A 19,977-nucleotide genomic window follows, 5' to 3' on the forward strand; every position below is an offset into this window, starting at 1 on the left:
AAAGACTAAAGAAAACTAAGCCTGAATCGAATACAATGAGATCTATAATGAACGAACTATACTAGCTTAGACACCCACTCTGTATACATCAGAACTATATGGCAGAAAAAAAACAATTTAAACTGAAATCACTGCATGTGTGCACTATACACCAAAAGGAAGAATCATGCCACATCTTGTGACTCAAGAGACCTTTCACAGAGAAACAACTAAAGAGCCAAGAATGCAGATAACTATGCCTCTTACAAAAATAGTGTTTATAGCTTGAGAGGAGGGTTGGAGGGGGCTCATCTTCATTACAAATATTTAGTCAATATACCTAGCAATCTCTTCTTTTAACAGACGATACTCAATCTTTTTATCTTCGGGTAAAGCTTCTGGAGTTCTCATAGGATCGTTTTCTTTCTCAGATTTTGGTGACACTTTAGGTTTAGAAGCCTGGCCAAGAGAAAGAACAGTATTAAAAATAGGAAAAATTGAACAGTTAAGCTCTAAAACGAGAAAAAGGATATAAATCAATTGCAAAATAAGGCTAGATCTGTTTTAGTATGGATTACTAGCTACAGTATTCACAACCCAAAAAAAAAAAGCAGGCCTGATTGAATTTGAAAACATTACTAAAGCAGTCCGAGAAAGGTAGAAGAATGCATCAACAAAACACACAAGATGGACGGAATGTTGCACAATGGCAAAACATTCACCCCCAGTCACGGATCTGGGTTTAATCCATCGTTATTTTGCTCACCAAGCCAACCCAGTTCATGGGAACAGTCCAGCCCGAACTGCCATGTCTTCCCTGGACCGGAATCAAGCATCCTAGGACTGGTTTCTGGCTATCAGCCATCATCAGCCAGGATAGCTTGGCTTGGCAGTTCGGGCTGGACTGTTCGCATGAGGCACAGGGTCAGACTGTTTTGCATATGGCCATGTCTGAACTGGGGTGGCAGAGTGGGCTAAAGAACGGTGATGGATTAAACCCAGATCTGTTGACTGGGTGTGAGTGTTTGATTGGTTCAGATGCTCCGTCCATCACCACCACCCCCTTTTGTACCAGATGCTCCGTCCATCACCACCACCCCCTTTTGTACCAGAAGAATGCATCAAGCCAAGACTGTTGGAAGCACTCACTATCAGGACAACCAGCAAAACATCACGCGTGGGACACCTTTTTGGGTCAATTTATGATTATTCCGCAATTTCTAAGGTGGTGAACATGTAATTTACCACTGGTGTTCTGGAGGCCACCTGTATTCATACCATCTACCTATATAACCATGTTAATAAGCAGTTCAAGATGCGCAGTCACGCTGTTTAGGTGCATTTCAATAAGAGACAACACATTAGACAATACAACACATTAGTAAATTAAACAAATATCCAAATCAACATCTCAACAAATAGGCCATTAACAGCAAACGTGGTTTAGAAACTAAATGCTCGACTTTGTCTTTCAACTGCTTCAGACTAGTAACCCATCACAGACAGCAGATAGCAAAGTTTAGCATACATATTAAAATAATTCAATCAATCATTAAATATACCAACATTCTATTTGAACAAACAATGGTGTAATCATTACAATTCAGTTCAAAATAGTCTGATCAATGCACCACCCTTAAATCTAAGTGCTGAAGGAATAGACTAAGAAGATGTACCTCTCTATGAAAGTAAAATTTAAATATTTTCTACAACACAATTATTTTGTTTTATAAAATAAAGTCAGAAAACATTAACCCAGTTTACAAATCGAAGCATTTTCTCAAAATCGAGAAATGAACAAGTTAATACAAGATTTAAAGCATAAAACTTTGCAAAATATGAAATAATTTGATAACACCAATTTGGCTTCCAACCTTGAAGTGAATTTCATTGCAACAGATTCTAGACCTTGAACAATACTTAATGGCCTTCTTGTGACAAGAAAACAATCTACAAATGCTCTAGTTTGTCCTGCTCATTAATTAGAGCTCTAGACGCACGGACACTACATAATCCATAAGGGCATTATAAGATGCCAACACATGCATATTTTTAGTTACCTCTGCAGTTCTCCTTGCTTCTTTGATCATGAACTCCAGCCCTCCAAAGACACTCGTATTAGTGTTAGACTGCTCCACATCAGATTCACTATCCGAGTCGTTGTTTAGAGTCACAACCACTGACTTATGTTTCGGAAGCTAAACAGAAATAATTATGCAAAACAAACTGTCAGCAACAGCAGAACAATGGTCTGTCTCTGAAATTAACAATTTCAATTCCAAAAGTTGGATTTTACTTTCCAATTATAGACAGTAAAGGCAAGTATTTCAAAATACCTGCATAATAAGGTACATGAATAGGCGATTTTCATATATTTGATTTCCCATCATAGTTTTCAAATGAAGCTTCCCGTTTGTTTGGGTACTCCAGACTTCAAACTATACTGTTGTATCACCTAAATCCACCAGGCTACTACAAGATGGATCGATTAAATGCACTTCCTTTAAAACAGACTATTCAGTGATGGATTATGAGAGGGTGCTCAACAACATTCTACTGGCATGCACAGCTTACACTAAGGAACAACCACACTTGTTGCAGGCTGCTTCAAGGTGTTGGAAGAGGATGACTAAAGCCAGAGGTATCGGACATACATTGCTCTAAAGAGAAGTACGCCAAGGGAACAGCATAGTCATTCATCACTACAGCTTCCCCAAATGCAAATCTAAAGACCATTTGCAACCTTAACGGGTGTTAAAAAAACATGTGCTTTGTTCAACTTAGTCTGCAGTTACCAGACCCTTGGTCATGGTTCACTTGGACACATGCATTCAGCTACTCTTAAAACCCCATCAACAACCTGACCCCGCAGAATCCTTTTATTTGGGTTATGATAAGGAAGAGTTTCAATATGGTTGCCTGAAAACGGACATCAGCGCTCTGGGATGACTGGTGTAGAACAACCAGTCAATCCAAACTTCAGGAGGCACAGCTAAAAATACGATACAGAAACCTGGTCTGGTAGCTTAGTGGACTAATGCATCCACTATAAAGGGGCCTGTGTTTGACCTCATGTTCACAGGTTTAATTCCCAGCCGGTCCACTCAGTCTTTTATCCATCTAAAGTGGATAAAATAAGTACCATTAAGTTGGGTAACAATCCTCTGTTAACGTGAGCTTTACAAATACACGACAATATCACAAAATAACTAGAAACTGCCAGAATCCACCCTCCGCTCCCTTTGACTGCAGGCCTCAGTCATGAATTAAAATGTTAAACGTTTTCTTAATGAGGTCAACACAAGTTATCAAATAATGATCAGACATATACCATAGAGAATCAATGTCAACTTATGGAACCCATGCTCAATACAATCAAACAGCACAACAAGCGACACCCCACACTGTGAAGCCTTCTCTGCTTTCTTTAAGCTAAAGTCTGACAACATAAGAAATGACCTCATCATGGATGTAAGTCGATTCCCCAACCACACCAGAATGTCTAACAATCAACCCAAAAACATGGCATCCTGGCTGTACTTCGATACCTACTCGGAAGAAGCAATACACAAACTGCTCTGCACCGTGAAGCCCTCTAATCACCTCACAGACCCTCTACCTGCTAATGCTGTAAAAGACTTCATCCCCTTGCTCCTCCCTCTCTGGACCAAAATAATCAACAGCTCCCTACAACAAGGCCTCATTCCAGACTCCCTCAAGGTGGGGCAAGTCACGCCTATACTCAAGAAACCTACAGCTGATCCGTCTGACCTAAACAATTACCGACCCATCACCAATATCCCCACCCTGGCCAAACTGCTGGAGAAATGTGTCCAACTCCAACTAACAAAACACATTGATCAATTTGACCTCCTCAACCCTCATCAATCAGGCTTCCGAGCGAAACATAGCACGGAAACAGCTATGACACACATAATTGATGACGCCCTCCAAATTCTTGATCGCAATGAGTCCTGCCTCCTCATCCTTCTTGACCGCTCTTCAGCATTTGACACGGTCAAACATGAGAACTTGCTGGAGCTGCTAAGCACTAGAATGGGTCTATCGGGAACTGTTCTCAAATGGTTTTCGTCCTTCCTTCACAACCGGTCTCAGAAGTTCAAGATTGACAATGTGCTATCTACACCTGTGCCTGCAGATCTAGGTGTCCCACAAGGATCCTCCCTCTCCCCCACACTGTTCAACCTAGTCATGGAACCGCTCGCCACCTTGCTCCAAGCTTCCAATGTCCAATTCCATATGTACGCCGACGACACACAACTTTACCTAAAGCTACAATCCCCGGAAGATATCAAACATCTGAACTCTACACTTATTAACACTCAATCATGGCTGGCCGATAATCACCTCAAACTAAATGCTCTGAAAACTGAGTTCCTACTCATCTCACCCCCGGCGAAAATTTCCACCACCCAAACCTGGCTCAATAACCTAACAGCGCTCAATGTCCAACCTACCATCGTGGATTCGGCAAAATCCCTAGGCATCACACTCGACGCCAAGCTCAACATGCAGCAGCACGTTAGCAAAGCCACAAAAGGAGCTAATTTCCAAATCAACACTGAGGAAAATTAAACCTTTCCTCCCTGCCGAAGACTTCCAAACTGCTGTACAAGCTTTAGTCATCCCTCGAATAGACTACGGAATTGTGGCCCTCAGCGGACTCCCACTATCCACAACAGCACCCTTAAGAGCCTCACTGAACGCTGCCGCGAGACTCATTACTGGCTCAAGAAAACACTCGCATATATCCCCAGATTTAAAGTCTCTAAAATGGCTGCCTTTTGAAGCCAGAATACAGCTAAAAATTGCAGTTATGACACACGCGGCCGTGCACCACAAGGCACCCAACTACCTCGCTCAAAAGTTGCCTATATCAGGAGGTTCGAGATCCAATAGAAGTACAAAAAATCTACTCCTGAAACCTCGTAGATTCCGGAAAGAGAAAACATACAAGCGCTCCTTCTCAGGAATGGCACCCAGGATCTGGAATGCGCTCCCTCCTGAAACCAGGCTTATCTCCTCCACCGCACTATTCAAGAAAGAGGTGAAAACCATCCTTCTGGCCAAGATCTCCTGATCCTTATAGGTGCTGGATCAGAGACTCTGCATTGCTCTGTATCACTGCTCACCTTGTCCTTTGGCACCATACTTCTACTTGATGGGGGACACTTTTACGCTACTCTCTTAATACCGACCAATATATGTTACACTTTGGTTTACTGATTCACTCTCCCGATGCCCCCACTCAGTGTTCTCTATACACTATGACATTGGTATAAGCCATCCACACACCCAAGGTGTACCTGAACACCTCTGTAGTGGGATCAATGACTGGTGCCGTCTTATATTACTTGTATACCTGTTTGTATATTGATATGTTTTATATATGTTATTATCCTACCATGTCAGTGACTATTATATTGCTTCCATTATCTCTGTTCATTCCTACTGCCCCTACCCTGTCTTTGTGAAGCGCTCTGATATCTGTAAGGATCTTGTTCGCGCTATATAAAACTTTGAATAATACATTTCACAAAAGCGTTTACACTGGAGCATTAATAAGCAACCTACAAGCAAAAACATGCCTAGTACTAATAATACACATCTCAAGACAAGGAAAATGCTACTTACCAGTATGCATCTGTTCTTGGCATGTAGGGCTGCTGACATTCATATCTTTGCATAGATCGCCGCCTAGTGTTGGGTCTGGATGATTGCACTTTGTCTTGGAAGAGTCTTCGAAGTATCACGAGATAGGAGACTCCTCCCTCTTCTCCGTCCTCAGATAGTTTTTTTGCCATTGTGGCAAAGATGGAGTATAGTAAGTAAGAGATGGCCATTCAAAAGAGAATCCTGCAGCTGCAACAGGGAGGAGGGTGGGCCATATGAATGTCAGCAGCCTTACATGCCAATAACAGATGCATACTGGTAAGTAGCATTTTCCGTTCGAGGCATGTGGGCCGCTGAATTCATATCTTTGCATAGACTGTATACTGGTACTGTTAGAGTGCGTTTAGCTTTGTGGTAGCATATTTGAATGCATTTAACTATCCATCTAGCTATTCCTGATTTACAGATGTGGTTACCTTTATGTTGTGGTGAGTAAGCAACAAACAGTTGCTTGTCTTTATGAATGGTTTAGTTCTGTCAATGTAATATAGCAGAGCTCTTCATACAGCTAGTGTGTGTAAGGCTCTTTCAGCTACTGACTGCGGGTTTTGGAAGAAAACGGGCAGTTCAATGGACTGATTGATATGGAAAGTGGAAATGACCTTTGGCATGAATTTAGGGTTAGTACCTAGTACCACCTTATTTGCATGTATTTGCATGTAAGGTTCCTGAATAGTTAAAGCCTGTAACTCACTTACTCGTCTGAGTGAAGTGATGGCAATTAAAGCAAGCATTTCCAATACAATCTGTCTCGCCTTTGGGACCTTATATGTATTTAGCTATGCAGCACATTAGGCTGGGTGCTGAAACATCTACTGTTCTTTACCATGGAGGGAAAGTAAGCACCAAACTGCATGACACGCTAGGAACGGGAAGACAAGGAGAGAAATATTGCCTTTCAGCGGGAAATGGAATAGACCAAAGCTCTGGTGGTTTTTATTTAAAATCAGGGCCTTTGGTGGTCATATTAATGAAAGTACAAGATTTTAAAAAAATATCGTCTGCGGGTGAAGTCAGCTGATGAAACTCAGCACCTGATGTAATGCAGCTCTGGGCAAGAAATGATTAGAAGTGCAGAACCAACCACAAACCTTGATAGCACATAAAACATTACAGGTGCAGCAGATTAGCAAAACGCAGCCAGGAAATCACAGCGACTGCAGGAGTTGCTTGGCAGTCAACAGATTGAGTGAACAGATTGAGAGGGGCATATCAGAGGTCTCTCGACTTTTTTGTCATACTGGGCTCTTAACTGAATGAAGGTTGGGGACAACTCTTAAAAATCGGCTGCAGCTACACAGTGCACAGTGGACTAAGGCTAGGGACATCGAAAATATACAATTAATTACATAGCTGCTTTTTAAAAGTAAACATGAATCTGCTTCAAACTCCCCAACTGTTGCACTGTTAGCAAATATTAACAAAAAAAATAACCCCGGCTGCTTCAAAAATGAAACAGGTTCTGCGTGTGGTACAAAGCAGCACCTGACAATTAAACTGGTGAACTTTCATACGGATATACTCAAATAGGTGACATTTTTGCCCAGAGACTACAACGACCCCACACCTCGATGAAAGAATGGGAGGGTTGAATTTGTGTCGGCAGCTGCTAACAAATACTAAAACATCTGAGAGGAGTATTCTTGTGACACTTGCAGTGCATTTCAAGTTTATACCACGGGCATAGTTCTCAAAGCAGCAGTGCTGCTTAAGAACCTTAACTTATTGCATCTTTTCTATGGTCTGGGGTCTTAAAATCTAAAATGCCCGTCAATAAAAACGTACATAATATGAAATATGTATGTCTGTTCTGCTAGACTGGTTCTTAATGGAAATAGATGCCCTCAGGGGCCTACAATGTGTAACACAAGGTAAAGTGAGAGACTTAAGAAAGGTTATAGAACATATCTGGAAGGTACAGAATAATAAGAAGCGTCTATTACTACAAGTGTTTACAATTTGGTTTATGTTTTTTGCTGAGCACAACACCAAATTCACCACACACCAATATTAATACAAAAGCAGAGTTTAAGGCAGGCTGAGTGGCTAGATTTGTTAATATATGAATCCACCAACCGTGCTTTATTCGATGTGTATTTAAGCGTGCAGAAAGCACTGTCGCAATCCACATTCCGTATGGCTCAGGCTAGAAATAAGGTCACCTTGAGTTCGGGAATGAATACGTCCTCCCCTCATTTTAAGAACCTGGGAACTGGTGCCTTTCCAGACTGTATTTTAAAGTGAGGGAGACTGGGTAAAATTTAAGATTGGGTTGGTTGGCGAGTCATTGTCCCATAACGAGGGCTGCGGTATAAGGAAGGTTTCAAGAGGCAGCTGCTCTCCCAGGAGGAGGCTAGCTAAACTGTCTTCTTAGGATGAGAATGGGGGTTCTTTCCGAGTACTTAACCAGGTGAAGTGTCAGGGTGATGCTCCCCGAATGGAGTTCTGAGCTTTGGAGTATGTTTGTGGTGAAAGGGGGGTTAGGGGTGTTGAGGTCTCTGTACTCACCCAGATGCAGCATCAGGTTGATGCTCGAAAGGTACTGCACTCCTGCCCCCATGCTCTGGCTCTGCCACCAGGTGGTGTCCTGGGGGTTGTTGTAGTCGGTCAGATAGTCAGCACTGTGCCGCAGGGCCGGGGAGCGCGAGACATGTGGCAACGCTTGGTGACACCTGTGACCCCCGCCTACACGCAGTACTCCTCCGGCGGCGGCATGAACGAACTCCAGCATACAGCGTTGCGGCAGTCCCTCCTCGGCTGTGCATTCGCCCGTGGCTGCGCGCCCCCGGGCACAGAGCAGCACGAGGCAGTGTAGTAACAAAGGTGGCGGCGGATGCCACAATCTGCGCCCTCCGGGGCTCACCACTGGCAGTGACGCACGCTCCCCCTGTGTCTTGTACTGCAGAGCTCGCACCCGTCGAAGCTGCAGGTTAAGGGCTTGCGCGCCACCTGAGTTCTAAAAGTTCCTAGGACGTGCAGGCTCGCGCTGGCTCTAGGACGATGGTCGCCGCTCGCACTCCGCCGTCTCCAACTGGTGAATGCACGCTCTTGTCGCCGCTTGTCCGAGGGAGAGAGGGAGGGAGGGAGGGAGGGAGGGGATGCACTTCTCACGTTCCCCTCTTTGTGGTCCGGAGTCCTGAGCTGGCGCTACCAGTTATTCTGCATGGCTTGACCACGGAGCTACTGTTCTTTTAACGCCGCTTTGGAGCTCTCAATACTTCCCCTTCCAGCCCCACTGCCTGCAGCTCTGCCCGAACCCAGGACGGGGTGGGTGTGCGAGAAGAGAGAGTGGCCAGCGGGGATGCAAACAAGTCGGCCTGGAGCGCATAACAGCCTCGGAAGAGACACGGGAGGGCCGGAGCGTGACGCCGTGAGCGTGCACGTTGGCGTTCCCTGCGGCTCAAGACAGTAGCGGCGCCTGCAGTCTTCACCGTTTCTTTGAAGCGCGTTCACAGACCGGTGTCTGCTCATGCACCGGTCTGTTCCACTGTGAAGCACGTTCACAGACCTGAATCGGCTCGTGCCCAGGTCTGAATCGGCTCGTGCCCAGGTAGGTCTCCCTTGGGAGGAAACACGGCGACTTTAAGTCTCGTTGGCGGCAGCGCTTTGCGCTGCAACGCTAGCGAGACCTAAAAACCACATTCCATGTCAGAAATTGCAGTTCACATGAGTGGAGTGGTTCAAAAGGAGGTCCCATACGTCTGGTAAGTACTATATTTAACTTCCAGACCGGTGAAGGTGGATGTTTGGGAGGGATTATCCGTTTGAGCCCTTCCATGAAAGCCTTGATTGCTGGAACTCTTAACAAAGACAGGTGTTGTCTGTTTTGGAGGTAAGCTGCTATAGCTGCAAGATGAAGTCGTATGGAAGAGTATGCTAGATTGCATCTTTGAAGATGCAACAGGTAACAGATAATGTTTTGTATTGAAGCGTCTAATGGATTGATTTGGTTATTGTTGCAATAAATTACAAATCTTTTCCATTTGGCTGCATAGCATGCTCTAGTGGTTGGGCTCTTTGATAATGTTCATGCAATCAGGAGGCAAATTGAGATATCCAAATTCTAAGACTTCAGGAGCCAGATCGCTAGGTTCAGTTGATGATTTCTCCACGGTTCTGAGTTAGGAGATGTGGCGATAGTCGCAGTCTTTGGTGTGGAACCACGGCGAGTTCTAGGAATGTTGTGTACCATGGTTGTCTGGCCAATGTTGGAGCAACCAGGATCAGTGTCAGACTGGTGACGTAGTTTGCGTGCCACTAGCGGAATCAGTGGGGCTGGAGGAAAAGTGTACGCAAATCTGCCTGACCAGTTCATCCATATCGCATTGCCCTGTGACAACAGATGTGGGAACCAGGCGGCAAAGTACTGGCATTTGGAGTTTTCGTTTGTGGCAAACGAATCTATTTCTGGATGCCCCCATTCTTGGAAGAATGGTTGGAGCTTGAGGATGAATCTCCCATTCGTGTATCTGTTGGCTGTGTCTGCTTAACAGATCCGCTATTTGATTGTCTTTCGCTGGCAGGTGTTGTGCTAGGAGAAAGATGTTCTTTGGAATTGCCCACCTCCATATGCTCTGCGCTAAGTGGGAAAGCTGTAGAGAAATGAGTCCCTCCCTGTTTTTGGATGTAATACATGGCTGTCATGTTGTCCTTCCGGATCAACACTGCTTTGTTGTATATGTGGTTTTGGAACGCTTTCAGTTCCAGAAAAAATGCTAGCACTCTAAGTGGTTGATATGCAGTGTCTTTTGCTTGGCCGTCCAAAGTCCCTGGACTGTGTATTGATGTAGGTGGGCTCCCTGTCCTGTCAGTGATGCGTCCGCTGTTAGTACTAGTTGTGGAACTGGCTCTTGAACAGTCGCCCCTTGGAAAGGTTTTGTGGATTCCACCACTGCAGAGAGTTGTATGCGCGACTGTCTACCAACACTAGGTCTTTTAGTTGTAATGGACGCATTTGAAGTCTGGCATGGGGGGACAATGAATATGCAGGAGGCCATCATGCCTATGAGTTGCATGAACACTCGAGCTGGTAGGGAGTGTTGTGGCTAAAACCTTTGAATTAGTGTCTGCATGTTGGCTATCCTGACTGGATTGGGATATGCCTTTCCTACAGATGTATCTATTGTAGCTCCCAGATATTGTTGTATGTGGGAGGGTTGCAGATGAGATTTTGGGTAATTTATTGAGAAACCCAGACTGTGCAGCAGCTGGAGGGTTTGGGACGTACGACTTGCACATTGGATGTCTGAGTTGGCTTTTATGAGCCAATCGTCGAGATAGGGAAACACGTGGATGTGTTGCCGCCTGAGGTGTGCTGCCACTACAGCTAGGCACTTGAACACCCTTGGAGCTGTAGTTACTCCAAAGGGGAGAACTTTGAATTGATAGTGTTCTTGTATTGTGAACCGGAGATATTTCCTGTGAGCTGGGTGTATAAGAATGTGGAAGTATGCGTCTTTGAGGTCTAATGTGGCAAGGAAGTTGCCCTGCTGAAGCAGTGGGAGAACTTGTTGTAAGGTTATCATATGGAAGTGCTCTGATAGTATGTATTGGTTCAGAGGTCTGAGGTCCAAAATGGGTCTGAGCGACCCGTCCTTTTTGGGAATTAGGAAGTATAGAGAATATACTCCTGTTCCTTGGTGTTGAAAAGGGACTGGCTCTATGGCGCCCTTTTGTAGCATGGATTGGACCTCTTGCTGTGACAGTGTTATGTGCTCTTTGTACATAGGACGGTGTTTGGGTGGCGTAGAAGTGAGTTCCAGGCAATAACCATACTGGATAATTTGTCTCACCCACCAGTCTGTGGTAATTGCGTTCCAGACAGGTAGGAACTGATTGATTCTGCCTCCGACAGGTGTTGTGTGTTCTGGTGGAGGCTCTGGTGTTATTGCCTCCACGTCCTCTGCCCTTATTATTGTTTCCTCTGTAACCTCCTCTATTGGAGCCTTTGTTAAAAGTGCTCTGGGTATTTGATTTGAAGGTGAGGAGCTTTGCGATGTGCTGCCCCTTCCTGCAACTCTATATGAGGAGCGACTAAAGGAGCCCCAGTGTTGGAACTGAAGCGTCCCCATTGGTTTGGCAGTTTCAGTGTCTTTTTTCATTTTATCTAAAATGGTGTCAACTTCAGGGCCAAACAGAAAGTCTTGATTTACTGGCTGATTGAGGATGGTGGATTGCACCTCGTTCTTAAATCCAGATATGCGTAACCATGCGTGTCTGCGCAGTAGAACGCTGGTGTTGATAGACCTGGCCGAAGTATCAGCTGCGTCTAGCGCGCATTTGATAGAGGCGTTTGTTATGAATTTGCCTTCTTGAATGAGGTTGTTGGCCTGCGCCTTAAAGCGTTCTGCTAGGTGTTGCATTAGAGTTTCGAGTTAGTCGTAGTGTGCTCGATCATATCTCGCTAATAGAGCTTGTGTATTAGCGATTCTCCAAGAATTAGCAGCTTGTGAAGCTACCCTTTTTCCTGATGCTTCTAACATGTTTGATTATTTATCAGGAAGGGGAGCGTCTCCTGTTTGCAAATTGGCTCGTTTACGAGCGTTTGCAACGACTAAAGAATCTAAAGGCAACTGGTGTTTTATATAAGTAGGGTCTGCTGGTGCTGCCTTATATTTCTTCTCTATTCTTGGATTGAGCACTCGTGCCCTAGCATGATCTTTAAAGATATCTGGCGCATGCTTGAGGACCCCTTTAAGCATTGGAAGAGTTTTGACATTTGGGGGAATGTGTCCAACAAGAAATCTTCCTCTATAGGGTCAGTGTGCATATCTACCTTGTGATATTTAGCTGCCCTATCTATATTCTCATTAAACATGATTGTGTCGTCTGTAGGTGACGGTTTTGTTGGGTATGGGGAAGTATCTGGGATAGGCTGTTGGTCATCATCATCTTGGTCATCCCATGTGTTCTTGTTGATCAGGATCCCCAGTGTCATCAAAATTGTATTGAGGATATTCCCCCATGCCCTCTCCCTCATTGTGATCAGAGTGTGTGGTAGAGTAAGGAACGAAAGGCATATCAGGCAGAAAAGGAGGAGGAGTGAAAGGCCTTAAGGGAGATGTGCCAAAGTCTTTTCTTTGGAGGAACTGGAGAAGGAGTGTTTTGTGGTAAAGGCCTCTTCTTCCGGTGATAGACTAGAACGTGTACTGTATGCGGATCGATTTATAATTTAGCTTGCTCCTCGGGCACTGGATGTGGGTGTAGTAGTTCTTCCTCGACAGTCCGTGGCTTTGGCGTCGAGGGTTTAGGTTTATGAACCTTTTTTGGAGTCTGTGGCTCGGTTTTTTTTGGTGTCGGAGCACCCTTGGGCTCGATAGCTGATTTATGTTAGATAACCTTTCTTGGTTCGACACGTTCCTTGGCTTTAGAGTCTCTTTGGATCGGCGGCCTTTTTAGGCTCGGTGACTTGTTTTGGATCGACCGGGGCTTTTGGTTCGGTACGTTTTTTGTCCGAAGCCTGCTGTTTCTTTGGGTCGATTGTCTTTTTTGTGTGTTTGGCAGCCTTGTTAGGTCAGTCTATCGGTTGGATCGACGACCTTTCAGTTGTACGATTTTCTTCGGTTCCGATGGCTTCGGTTCCGATGGCTTCGGTGCCAAGCCTTTTGGTGCAGAGTGTTTTTGCGGCGCAACGCTCTTCAGTGCCGAGGGTTTCGGTGCAGATGGTCTTTCGGCGTCTACAGCTTTCTTAGGCTGTACACCCTTTGGATCGACGACCTTACTTTTTGGGTTGATGATCTTCGGTCGGGCCACCTCTTTTGGTTGTGCGCCCTTCGGGTCTACCAGTTTTTTTGGTTCGATGACCTTTGGTTGGAGGACTCTTTTTGGCTCGATGACTGTCTTCGGGCCTGAGCTACCTGAAGGTGTTTGTTTGTGCTTCGGAGCCGGGTCAAGAGGTGGGGTCTCCGAAGGAATGTCTCGATCTTGGCTAAGGCCTTTCGGCGATGCTTCGACCAGAGCTTTTTTGTTGGGCTGAGTGGAGTGGGGAACTGGGTACACAGTTTTTTTGCCCCGGTGTGATCTGGTCATCGGAGTCAGATTGGTCCTCAACGGTGACTATCTTGAGATCGGAGTCCGCAGCTTCAGGAAGCTCTTGGTCGTCCTCGAAGATATTCTCCGGTTCAGATTTCTGCTTCTCTCGCCTGGCAGCCCGTCGATTCCAGATAGTTTACTTGGATCGAAAATGGGCACACGCCGGGCAATCCTCTTTTGTGTTCAGGTGACAAACACTTGTTGCATACTGTGTGTTTGTCAGTATGTGGGAACTTTGAGTGGCATTGTGGGCACCTTTTAAAAGGACTCCTTTCCATCGACGGAAGTCGCATGTGGCGTCGATCAGGCCCAACGGCCCGCGTCGACGACCGGATCAAGATGAAACAATGGATGGAGTTGATGGGTACCGAGCGAAAACATTACCGTCGAGTTCGAAGGCCTTTTGGCCTTAGGGAGTAGTTAGTTTCGATTCCGAGCTGGAGTGTAGGAAATAACATCCGAACCCAATGGCGGAAAAAAACAATCTAAGGATGGAGTGGATGCCCATGCGCACTATGGTCCAAGGGAGGGGTCACCTATCTTGTGATACTTCAAAGACTCTTCCAAGACAACAAAGTGCAATCATCCAGACCCAACACTAGGCGGCGATCTACGCAAAGATATTTATTTATTTATTTATTTCTGACATTTATTGAGAGCGAACGAATACCCGTAGGCGTCTCGGCGCTAGACTATTCAGCTATTCCGCTATCTTTCCCCAAGATATTGATATTGATAACTTCGGAAGATCGTTGGGCAGTGTCACTGGTTAAACAGCCAGGTTTTTAATCTCTTCCGAAACTGCAAAAGTGAGGGGCTGGTTCTGATATGTTGTGGCAGGGTATTCCATACCTTAGGAGCCGCAACTGAAATGCAGCGGTCACCCCATATGAATTCAGAAGCCCACATGCCTCGAACACATGTTCTCAGAAAAACCAAACTCATTGGTGACATGTCACCTTTACATAATCAGAATAAAATATTAGTGCAATTTCATAAGAATTACTGTAAATAAAACGCAACGCACGTGCAACCCTACCTAAATGACCGGCTTAAGTCTTACGCAGCAAGAAATTCTATCAAAACGTCTTAATAAACAACTCATTCTTATTTCACAATGTAATGGACTGGGCTCAAAACACGGATTACTTGCCTCAATAGTAATGACCACGTTAGGAACAAGGATATCCCCTACAATGTTTATTTATTAAGTAACCATATACAAATGGCAAGACAAACAATTGTGGATTGTTGTTCAGTCGCACCTACTGTGACTCTAAAGCATGCTGCCTATTTAAGTAATAGCCATAAGATCAGCTATTTCAGTCATGCAAGTAAAAGAACATCTCCGAAAACCAATAAACATTTGTACAAACTGCTAGGGTATTGTGGTATTTAAAAACAGCAGTTGAGTCTTGCTTTCAAAATCTAGCCACTAAAAGTAGCTCAGTCTTGTGCACTATTCTAGAATTTGACAACTTTAGGGAAAATGCATTTCCTGGCAATTAAAAAAAATGTTTGGAATCTTACCGAGATCACCTGACGTTTGGGTCTAGGTCCTCTAAGAATCTTGGTGTTTGGCTTCCTAGGCAAGGACACTGTGTTAATACTGACTGCTGACAGGTTGATCCTTTGCACAACTTGGCCGTCTTGAGCAGGAGGGGACGGTGGACCACTGTTACTTGAGGCTTCCTAAATGAGAAACCAAATAAAATTGACGAAGCGTGGAATGTATAGTATTAATGTTTTTATTTTCCATAATATATTCTCACATTTTCTCTAACCCCCTTTGTCTTTTTCCTTTCTTTCCATCGAATCAAAATAGTCTGAAGTTGCTGAAAGTTGGTAAGTTGGCATTACACTTACACTAAAAAGCAAGACATGCATGTATATTACACAAGTTTTAAATCGTGCTGTGAATAGATTACAGTGGTTACTAGGTCTATGCTTGGTTGCGGTCCTTTAACTGTGCTACATCCAAATGAATCACAGACAACTAAAACTTACTCAATAGCACCAACTATACCATCACTGAAAGTGAAAATGCCCTCATAATACATAAATATCATCTTAACGACATTAAAGGGAATGGTTGTCTTCGCCAAGAAACAAATTCACGGCCTCCCCATACCCATGACCTATAACTTACACTGCCTCTAAAACAGTTAGGACACAATAATTCTTACCAAACATGTAAGAAACAGCAGTGAAAAAAAAAAATTAAAAGTAAAATTAGAAAAAAAAACATCTGGGTCGCATTAAAAAATAATTGAGCAGAAAATCATACAAAATGGCCACCGCAATAAAGGGTGAAACGAGGATGGCATCTCTGCTGAGACACTTCAATGGAGAAGATCCAAGCAGCACAGGGGGACAGTAGAGACCCGTGAGCAGATTATGCAAACAATTAGTCAAAATAAATTGCCAAAACTTAACAGACTACGGAAGGCCCAATCCGGTGCCTGCAGCTCAGCAAAGAAAAAAGATTGGGGGTTGGGGGGGAATGCAATTCTGGAATGTGCAAATGAGAGAGTAACATGTGGAAGATAATGGGATGAGGACAGGTATATTTACGAGAGAAGCAGGGTTCCCAGCCCTAAAAATCAGCATGAGACCTGAAGACATAACATGCACAAACAAGCAATCCCAAAAGCTTTGGAAACAAATTTAGTGAGCCTACATAACAGAATGCTACTTTTAAGTATGGGATTTTTTTTTTAAACTGTTCCACAACAAATAATCTAAATATAAGATAATGGTCAGCATGACTAATTCTTGCATTTCAAATTGCGAAGGATGAAATTTGGGCACTGCTCCAATCAATCATGAAATTTGTAGAGCGCGCTACTCACCAGCTAGCGTCTGAAGGCGCAGGGGGGAGTCGCTACTGCTCGAACAGCCAGGTCTTGAGTTGTTTCCTGAAGGAGAGATGATCCTGGGTCAGCCGTAGGTGGATGGGGAGGGAGTTCCATGTCTTGGCCGCCAGGTAGGAGAAGGATCTTCCTACGGTGGTGGATCTGCGAATACGTGAGACGGTGGCGAGGGCGAGGCTGGTGGATCGGAGCTGGCGATCGGGTGTGTAGAATGCAAGGCGGCTGTTGCGGTACTTGGGGCCCATGTCGTGGAGAGTCTTGTGTGAGTGGGTGAGGAGTCTGAACGTGATCCTCTTGTTGACGGGGAGCCAGTGCAGGTCTTTCAGATGGGCAGAGATGTGGCTGTGACGGGGGATGTTCAGGATGAGTCGTGCAGAGGCGTTCTGTATGCGCTGGTGTCTTTTCTGGAGTTTGGCTGTGGTTCCGGCGTAGAGGGTGTTCCCGTAGTCCAGTCGGCTGGTGACGAAGGCCTGGGTGACCGTCTTCCTGGTTTCGGTGGGGATCCACCGTAAGATCTTTCGGAGCATGCGCAGGGTGTTAAAGCAGGACGACGAGACGGCGTTGACTTGCTTGGACATCGTGAGGGAGGAGTTACGGATAAAGCCCAGGTTGCGCGCATGGTCCGTTTGCTTGGGGGCGGTGCCCAGGGCAGGGGGCCACCAGGAGTCGTCCAAGGCAGAGGGAGAAGGTCCCAGGATGAGGTCTTCCGTTTTGTCTGAGTTCAGTTTCAGACGGCTGAGCTTCATCCATTCCGCGACGTCTTTCATTCCTTACTAGAGGCTGGCTCTGGCGGTGGTGGGGTCGTTGGTGAGGGAGAGGATCACCTGGGTATCGTCAGCGTAGGAGATGATGTTTAGGTTGTGTTGTCGATCGATGGCTGCGAGGGGGCACATGTAGACGTTGAAGAGGGTGGGGCTGAGCGAGGATCCTTGCGGAACGCCGCAGATGACTTCGGTGGCCGTGGAGCGGAACGGGGGGGAGGCGGACTCTCTGGGTTCTTCCGGCGAGGAACGAGATGATCCACTTCAAGGCCGTTCCTTGGATTCCGGTGTTGCTGAGGCGTTGTATCAGGGTGCGGTGACATACGGTGTTGAAGGCTGCTGAGAGGTCCAGGAGGATGAGTGCCGCTATTTCCCCGTTGTCTAGCAGTGACCTGATGTCAGTATCTGCGATGAGGGCGGTCTCGGTGCTGTGGTTTACTCGGAAACCAGACAGCGAGGGGGGGAGGGGGGGGCCGAGGGATCCGTTTGTCTCGAGGAAGGCAGAGAGTTGTTTGTTGACTGTCTTCTCGATGACTTTGGCAGGAAAAGGGAGGAGTGAGATGGGGCGGAAGTTCTTGAGGTCCGTGGGGTCCGTGGTGGGTTTCTTCAAGAGGGCGCTGAGCTCGGCGTGTTTCCAGCTCTCCGGGAAGGTGGCGGATGCAAAGGAGCTGTTAATGATGTCCCGGAGTTGGGGTGCGATGATGGAATCGGCTTTGTTGAAGATGTGGTGTGGACAGGGGTCGGTGGGGGAGCCGGAGTGGATGGTGTTCATCATGCGCGTGGTGTCTTCGGTGCTGACCGGGGTCCAGTTGCAGCGGGTGGTGGTGGGGGGCGCTGGTTGGGTGCGTGGTCTGTGTGCCGAAGCTGTTGTGTATGTCGGCGATCTTGCGGTGAAAGAACAAGGCAAGTGAGTTGCAGAGGTCTTGCGAGGGTGTGATGTTGCAGGCGCTGGGGTTGGAGAGCTCTTTGACTATGTTGAAGAGTTCCTTGCTGTTGTGGGTGTTGTTGTCTAGACGTTCTTTGAATGTTGTCCTTTCGGTGGTGCGGATCAGCTGGTGGTGTATGCGGGTGGCGGTCTTGAGGGCTGTCATGTTCTCTGGTCGTGGCGCCAGGCTTTCTCGAGGGTGCGACAGGTTTTCTTGGAGTTTGAGGTCATTGGTGAACCATGAGGTTTTTTTGCTGCCGGGTCTGCTGGGGGGGTTCTTCAGAGGCGCGAGGTCATCGGCGCAGATGGTGAGCCACTGTGTGAGGTTGCGGGCTGCTTCATTGGGGTCCCTCGTGTTGGTGGGAGGGTTCTGGCTGAGGGAGGTGGTGAGTTGGTAGGCGGAGATCTTGCTCCAGCTTCTGCGGGGAACCTTTTGCGGGTGGTGGTGGGTCGTGGTTCTCCTGAAGTTGAAGTGGACGCAGCTGTGATCTGTCCAGTGTAGACCGGTGGAGCAGCTGAAGGAGATGTGCTTGCTGGAGAAGATGGGGTCAAGCGTGTGATCGGCGTAGTGGGTGGGAGTGTTCACCAGTTGCTTGAGTCAGAGGTTGGCGAGGTTGTCCAGTAGGGCGACTGTGTTGCTGTCATTGTTGTTCTCCAGGTGGAAGTTGAGGTCTCCTAGGAGGATGTAGTCTGAGGAGGTAAGGGCGTGCTGGCTGATTAATTTTGCGATGGCTTCGCTGAAATGTGTGCGTGGTCCCGGGGGTCTGTAGACGAGAGTGCCTCTGAGGGTGGACTTGGGGTCGGTGTGTATCTGAAAGTGGAGGTGCTCGGCGGCGGTGAGGGTGTCGTCCGAGTTGGTTGTGATTCGGATGGTGTTTTTGTGGACAATGGCGATGCCTCCTCCGGTTTGGTTGATGCGGTCCCTCCGGGTGATCTTGTAGCCCTCCGGGATGGCTATGGTGATATCGGGGGCTGAGGAGGCGTTCATCCAGGTTTCTGTGAGGAAGGCGACGTCTGGTGATGTTGTGTCGAGGAGGTTCCAGAGTTCTACGGCGTGTCTGTGGACGGAGTGGGTGTTGAGCAGGATGCTCTTGAGGTGATTGTTGCTGGGGCCTGGCCCTGCGGGTGCGGTGCAGTGCAGGTCCGGAGGCAGGTGAATTTGCAGGCTTGGCAGGTGAAAGGTCCGTGGGTGCGTTTCGGGTTGGCACGGTAGCAGGCGGGGTTCCGCCCGGCGTTCAGTGCGTTGAGGGTGGCGGCCTCGTAAGTTCGTCGTGTGGGCTGGCATCGTCGGGGGCCAGGGGTCCTGGCGCTGGGCTCGGTCCAGGCGCAGACGGGCTGGCCTTTAAAGGTGCGCCAGCGGCGCGCCCGCTGCGCGGCCTCCATAAGAGGGAGGGAGGAGCAGCTGGGAGGCAGGAGCGGGGCGGCCAATGGGAAGCCGGGGGCGGGGCCGTGGGAAGCAGGCGATACAGAAGGCAAGAGGGGGCTGGGGGGGGGAGAGGGCACAGTGGAGAAGGCAAAAGACACGGCGGAGTCACAAAAACGAACTAGCAGTGCAGGCAGGCAGAGAAGGGCACGCAGGGGCACACAAGGAGCGAAAAAAGAAGGGGAAAAAAATGAATCACAAAACGAAATAACAGTGAGCAACCAAGGGCACACAAGGAGCAACAAGGCAGTCAGGAGAAGCAGCGCGCACAGGGAGTCTGCGCGGTGGCAG

General features: G+C 46.9%; 1 protein-coding gene across 1 annotated transcript in view; it reads right to left on the bottom strand.

Moving 5' to 3' along the window:
- Nucleotides 1–19,977, bottom strand: part of ZFC3H1 (zinc finger C3H1-type containing) — an 830,061-nt gene that overhangs the window by 670,304 nt on the left and 139,780 nt on the right. Inside the window, exons 9-11 of the mRNA XM_078673923.1 lie at nucleotides 15,235–15,396; nucleotides 2,040–2,177; nucleotides 320–438 (exon numbers count right to left, since the gene is read on the bottom strand). Of these exons, the coding sequence (XP_078530049.1) occupies nucleotides 320–438; nucleotides 2,040–2,177; nucleotides 15,235–15,396 (419 nt within the window). The remainder of the gene's footprint in view (nucleotides 1–319; nucleotides 439–2,039; nucleotides 2,178–15,234; nucleotides 15,397–19,977) is intronic.

This window comes from Lissotriton helveticus, chromosome 1_1 (genome assembly GCF_964261635.1).
Source record: "Lissotriton helveticus chromosome 1_1, aLisHel1.1, whole genome shotgun sequence".
NCBI lineage: Eukaryota > Metazoa > Chordata > Amphibia > Caudata > Salamandridae > Lissotriton > Lissotriton helveticus.